Here is a 7201-nt window from a genome sequence, read left to right as displayed (position 1 = left end):
AGATTTTAAGAAGATAGTGATTGTAAAATTGCATTCTCGAATTCGATCATGGCTACGGTATCCTTTTCCATAATTTGAATTGTGAGGTTTGGCAATTAGTCTTAATTGTTTAGACACACATATGAACTATCTATGGTAAAGGTGTATAAGTTCAAGAAGCCTTGATAAAGGATTATCAAAGCACTAAGTATTAGAAACATGAACTTAATAAATTCAATAAGTATTGTTTTCTGAAAGTTAGGCTGTTTCTAAATACATGTCGAAGCTAGTGGGAGCATAAGTGTTATGTTTTATAATAATCATCATGATAGTGGGAGCATAAATGTTATGATTGTATGATTATTAAGGCACGTATTGCAAGTTGGCAATATAATTATAGAAAACAAGAGTTATACCTTGCAAAGTAGTAAGGGTTGTAAAGTTGTTTTGCTATAATCTAGGGAGAGAATATTATGCTTCATTTTAAATCTAAAGGTTTAGGTTGAGAAATGTTAATAAATTTAGTCAAGGGTACATAGTGTGTTCTTAAAATTTCGATTATGATTACGTCATTCCTCTTCACAATTCGAATTTTGAGAACATAGCAAATAAAATATTATGCGTCGTGTCCCATACGCTTCGGGTATAGGATCGATTGCAAATGCTTTGATATTTGACCATTCTAAAATTTTCCAAATGTCGAGCGCATTTAGAGGGAAAAGGGACTAGAATTGGTTTTGACTAAAATAATTAAACAACTATCAAAGGACAATCCAAAGTTCGACGAGGATTGGTCACTTGTGAGTAGTTGGAAGCATGGTATTGGATGGACCATATCGACATTATTATGAATAGAAAAGATTCTATTAAGAATAAGTTGTTATATGGAAATTATGGAAATGTTTCCATACCAGATGGACCATATTGACATCATTACGAATAGATAAGATTCTATTAAGAATGAGTTGTCACATGGAAAATATGGAAGCGTGTCCATATTGGGAATTGAATATTGAAAATCTATGTCTAGATTAGAAACTTTTATGCAAAAGGATGTTCAAAGAAATGTACTTTGAGTGAGAGACATCATATCTAAGGAATTGTCTTGGAACAATCTCCGATAGAGGACTTTGTAATATCATTGGCAACAGTCTTTGTGACTTTGGTGCAGTGACATTACGATAGGATAGTTGCATATAATGTTAGAATCTAGCATATTCTATAAGTAACAAGAATTTGGTATTCTTTAACTTATGAAAAACGGATTTGGAGTTGTGAAATGAGAATGATTGGAAATGTGTTCAATTTGTCTATTTCACAAAAGTAAGAACCATAGGTAAACATTGTGTGCATGCTAGGAGCATGGGACAAGCGTAATAATTCAAGTAAGAACCTGATTACCCGAAACGACAAATAATGAGTAATCGGTATGGTGATAAATAAAAGGAGTTTCATTTATACTCAAAGGTTTGAGGCCATATGGGATTAGTATTATTCTTGTGTTTCACCTTGCATGTTTTGACTTCCAGAATAATTGAGTTTATTAAGAATAATCGAATTATTCGAACGGGCCACGGTCGTTCATACGTTGGAAGTAAGTATGAATGAAGACTATCGTGAATTGGTGTGTGGATTGTCTAAAAGGGTATTAGACATAAGCAAATGTTTGCTGCAACGTTCATGAGTCTTTATGAATATGAATTTGAGCATTGGATTAAACCCACGTTCACTTGGATCACTCCATGAATTGTATCACGAGTGATTGGTGAGACGATAACATCTTATATTCTTGAAACCGAGATGTGTGAGTTGTATCTTGCGAATTGGTTGCACATTGATAATATGTAAACGCACCAGTAACTTGGTGTCATAAAACATATTGTTGTGTGTGATTCGGTGAGTGAGTGCAAGCAAGCATTGTATCAAAGTTTATCCATTCATTTTATCCAAAGAAGGATAAAAGCGATATCTTTGGGCCCCTCGATGATTTAGTGATAACAAACGTAAATGTTCGGCTGGGCTAGGGCTAATTTGATTTGTTCAATTAGTCAGTCGTCATAAATCGGAAATCGAGATATAGTACAAAGAGAATGATTTGAAATCATATCTCATCCGATATCTAGAATGGAGGAATATATGATCTCTTATCTAAAGGACACGCGTATCTGATAGGATCAGAGTTGACAGCGGCTTTGGAAAGCTACGATTGCAGATCAGGATCTGAAGTCATACGCATAATAGTTGTTAGACTTATCCAAGTGGGAGACTGTTGGATTAGTGTCTAAGTCCATAACTATTTTGGTATGTACTTGACCCGATGGTGCATGGTCCTTTTGGGTTGCCTTCACCAAAGCAACTTGATAGGATGAATTATGGAGAGAAATGATTAAATATGATTTATTAATATATTATGGGAATAATATATTAAAGGAGAAATCATATTGTTTAATTAATATTAGTCAATAATTAATTGGTAATTAGTTTTGTGACTAAAAGAGATTAATTAAACTTAAGGGACTGAAATTGTAATTATAAGATAATTGCAAATTGGGCCATGGATTGCCTTGAATCAAGAGGTGGACGAATTCTATGGGGAAACCCATAAGGAAATCGTCCATGGGCTTGATTAAAAGAGTCTATGGGTTGCTTAGGGCTTAAGCAACCAAATTAGGGTTTCCTTGTTAGATAACCCTAATAGTCTCACTATATATAGAACCCTTAAGGTTCAAAAACGTGGACAAGCATCTTGCTAGGGTTTTCACACGGTTTTGGCAGCCTCCATCCTCTCTCCTCTTCATCCTTTTGCTTATGGTGTTTGTGAACCATTAGAGGAGTGACACTTGTGACTCTAAGCCTTCCAAAGTCAATTCAAGGAGGAATTGGGATTGTTATTGCTACATAACAATCAAGGTAATATCATAAACCTAATTATATGTTAATATCGATTTCCATATGCTAGAATTAGGCTTTATAGTCTTGGATTCAAAGCATGTACAATAGAGAAACCTAGATCCAAGCATTAGGGTTTGTATGAGCACATAGGATGTCTTATGACCAAAACCCATCATTAACATCATCAACTTATCCATATAAAATATATCAAATATCATAAGCTTTTATTCTCTACATATAGAATCAGCATTCATATATATACTCCCAAAATAATTTTACTTGTTAATAATTATCATGTATAAGTCATTAGACTTTTTAAGTTAACCGTATACGATAATAATTTACTTGTGTTGGATCAATAAAAATATTCAACCCAAACATGTTGATCATTCACATGTGTATGTATAGTTGTATATATCGGGTATATTGGTCATTCTCATATAAACAACCAACTACCTGTAATCATTAGAATGTGTACGTTCACATATTCTAAAGTGATTGTTTAAGCAAGTAATTATAGGAATTATATCTTAAATTTAAACAATAAGTAACTTAAAAGAAGGCTTTTAAATTGTAAGGTGATGTGACTTTGGACTCTCCTTCCCAAAACAGCTCTGCGAATTGTCGGCATGCGGCTTCACTAGGATGAGCAGAGTCGAAGAAGAGATAATCATCAGGATTATCACACAATTCAAACTTTCGTATTCCTCTCTTTCCTCCACAACTATAAAGCCCTCGTAAAGGACCACTACCACAACATCCACTGTCTCCTACCTTGAAACCTGCAAATCCATCAAATTCCAACCATGATTCCTGTGATGCTTCACGAATTCAAAGCAATGAAACTCAATCACTACGAGTACCATATTTTGATGGGTTCTTCATCCGTTTGCTAAGTGCAGTTGAGTGATCATAGTTTGCAAACATGAATCCTTCAAATTGTTTTGTCATCTCTTTCATTTTCTTAGAAACTGCTCGATTGTGTAGACTTGCTATGGTGTTAAATTCTTCGTAGCATGTATTGCATGGCTGTTGTGCACGAGCTATAGGCAAACAGCCTAATTGCGGGATCGTAGTGATTCCAATCTTCCTCCCACCTTTTTCATGGATTTCCTTTTTAAGTTAAGGAAAAAAAAAAAAGAATTGTTTAAATATGGAGGTAATTAATTAGAAATGTAATTCCTGTTTACCTTGAACACATCGGTCAAGTTTCCTATCACCATTTCAACGTACTGCTGATGATGATGACTACTCTGGTTGTTGCGTAGGAGGCTCGCATAGTCGTTGATTCCGCAGCTAAACAAGTAGACAGCGTTGGACAAAAGCTGCTTGGCTTTCACATCACCTAAATTCTTCCTAAAACGTTTCTCTAAATCCGAGAAATACTGTAGCTGTGTTTTGAGATCAATTACCTACATGCATCAAATTGATTTATAGTATATGAAATCGATATATGAGAAAATTCAAGTGGTGGATACGAAGAAGGGACACATACGAGTCCTCCATTGGTCTCGACTAATACACCAGATCCCCCTGACGCAAAATTTGCTCCATACCCAAATTCTTTATTATGGTAATGGGGGTCAAGATACGCAGGAATGAGAGGCAATCCAGCAAACTCAGCTGTTAACAGAAGGAAAATCAAGAATGATAAGCAAGAAATTGAAAAGAACAAAAAAAAAATGGCGGTTGTTTGAGATGTATATTGTCACCGATAAAATCAGGGATGAGACGGCCATTAGAGAATCTTCCAGTTGGCGGATTGAAGTATGATTCGCCATAGGGCCAAAATTTCGCTTGAAAGTTGGGATTAGTGTTTATGTAGTTGTTGTTTCCAGAATCGAAAAGTGAATCACCGAAAATGAAGAGCGCAACATGTTTGTTGAAATGCTCCTGAGCACTCTGGCAATCTGTAATGAGTAGCAACATACACGAAACAACAAGCCGGAATCCCAAATCACTTTTAGCAACAGCCATATGTCTGAAGCTGTTCTTCATCCTTGACCTTGAGTTGTTAAATTTAGGAAAGTGCAAATTTGTTCTAGTTCGTTGTCGCCGTTGCTTTAGATTTAAAAAGGAACATTTAAAAAAAAAAAAGATTCAGTCTTTATTTCAACGGAATATTGTGGTGGTGTTGTGTGAGAGGAGACTAACAACTTTTCATTTTAATCAATTAAATTGTTATAAAAGTAATGAATTATACAGGACATTATAAACATGTTTCATACTAACATCACAAACATGTTTTAAGAGTTGGATTACAAACATAAATAGAATTGAAAATGATAGAGCAAATCTGGCAAGAAAATATATAAACAATTATGTTATTGAATTTCCCAAATTCATCTATTATTATAATTAATGTTCTCAATCATGTTTTAATTTATCCAATGAACACATTTTGTCGGTTGAAATCGAGTTCAGGGTGAATTTGGATGTTAGGGTCATTAGTCATTACTATAAAGTGGATATCTTTCCATGAAAATTTCCTACATAAAAAGATATGTTGGAGAACACATCCTTTAGAAGAAAAAAAAAACACATAATTTAATAATAATTTTAACAAACTAGTGACATAGACAAATTTGTCAAAACTGAATTGGAAATTACTACGAAATATCAACGGAAATTAATGAAAATGCTTTTTTTACTCTAATCATCCATCGGATAATAGCAATAAATATTGACCCAAAACATATTTCAAAACCTTATTCCACATAAATACGTCAGCATTTTTTAATTATTGTCACAAGGCCCGGTCAACAGACATACAAAGAGACGTACAATGTTGTTGTTGTTCTTGTTGATGTTGTTGTTGATGTCGTCGTCGTCATTATCGTCGTCGTCGTCGTTATCGTCATCGTCATCGTTGTCGTTGTTATTATCATCATTAGTGTTATTTGGTTTTTGTTGTCGTCTTCGTTAGAATCATCATCTTTGTCGTTATATAAATATAGAAAAGAACAGGAAATTTCCTAATTTTCCACAAATATAAGAAAAAATTAGAAAGAAATATATACAAAATTTAGAATGGACATCGTTAAAGGTGGGAAACACTTTTTGCGAGATATGGAAGTAAGTTGTTACTTATGACAACTGATGACAAAAGAAAGCGGTAATGCACTAAGTTTGAAATCTACAACTCTTGAAAAGGAAAAAAAAATAGTATGAAATACTCCAATGCAACCAACACTTCTTACATGAGTTTCTTCTTCTCCAAAGTGCACCAAGAACACTCCAAAGCACTTAAAAACACATTTTTTTTGCTCACACAAGGCTCAATCTAGGGTTAGGGTTTCAAGAGAGGGTGTTGGAGAGGTGGACGTTGAGAATGAAATGGGTTTAGGAGAGTTAAGAAGCTTAAATAGGGCTCAATATAAACCACGAAAATAAGGTTTGGGCACTGATCGCATACGCCCTGCGTACTCAATTTATGCCCAGCGTACTAGGGATGCCCTAGTACGCCCATCGTACATGTTGAGTACGCCTAACGTATTAGGGATTCCCTACCATGCCCTACGACACGCAACTTGTTGCGCACCTGTTGAATCAACTCAGTAGTCTTGAGTATAACCTCCATACTACCCATGAATCGATGCCTGACCTCCCCCCAGCAAACTACTGGGGTCCTGCACTTCTCTTCATACAACATCTCAAATGGTGGTCATTCGATACTAGCATGGTAACTATTGTTGTAAGAGAACTCAACTAGTGGAAAGTAAATATCCCAAATCCCTCCAAAATCCAACACACAAGCCCGCAGCATATCCTCAAGTGTCTGAATCGTCTGCTCACTTTGGCCTCAGATCTGAGGATGGCATGATGTACTAAAATGCAGCTGAGTACCTAACTCCTCATGAAACATCCTCCAAACTCTGGAGGTGAAACGAACATCCCTGTCCGAAACCACCGAAACTGGCACTCTGTGCTGAACTACTACCTCCCAGACATAGATATCCACTAACTTCTTTGTGGATATACTCTTTATAATTGTTATGAAATACGCATTCTTGGTCAATGTATCAACAATGGCCCAGATAGAGTGAACACTACGTGTCGTCCTTGGCAATTTTGTGATGAAATCAATGGTAATATCTTCCCACTTCATCATGGGAATAGGTAAGGGATGCATCTTGTCGTGGGGTCTCTAATGCTCGACATTGATTTTCCTACAATCAAGCACCGCTCCACAAACCAAGCTATTTCCCTCTTCGTACATGGCCACCAATAATTCAACCTCATATCCATGTACATCGTCGTGGCCCTTGGATGGATAGAAAACTTTGACTTATGCACCTCCTTTAAAACCATCTGTCTCACCCCAACTGAT

The 7201-nt window shown here is 35.7% G+C and overlaps 1 protein-coding gene across 1 annotated transcript; it reads right to left on the bottom strand.

The window, feature by feature from the left end:
* Positions 1-3236: 3236 nt before the first annotated feature.
* On the bottom strand, positions 3237-4998 carry LOC111887327 (GDSL lipase). Its single transcript, XM_023883482.3, has 5 exons — positions 4584-4998; positions 4367-4494; positions 4062-4283; positions 3735-3984; positions 3237-3653 (listed from the first exon to the last, which is right to left on the bottom strand). The coding sequence occupies exons 1-5, from the start codon at positions 4867-4869 to the stop codon at positions 3424-3426; spliced, it is 1116 nt and encodes a 371-aa protein (XP_023739250.1). The 5' UTR covers positions 4870-4998; the 3' UTR covers positions 3237-3423.
* Positions 4999-7201: the final 2203 nt, after the last annotated feature.

The sequence above is a fragment of the Lactuca sativa genome, chromosome 5 (genome assembly GCF_002870075.4).
Source record: "Lactuca sativa cultivar Salinas chromosome 5, Lsat_Salinas_v11, whole genome shotgun sequence".
Taxonomy (NCBI): domain Eukaryota; kingdom Viridiplantae; phylum Streptophyta; class Magnoliopsida; order Asterales; family Asteraceae; genus Lactuca; species Lactuca sativa.
The sequence above is the reverse complement of the archived record's forward strand: the minus strand, read 5'-3'. Positions and strand labels throughout refer to the sequence as shown.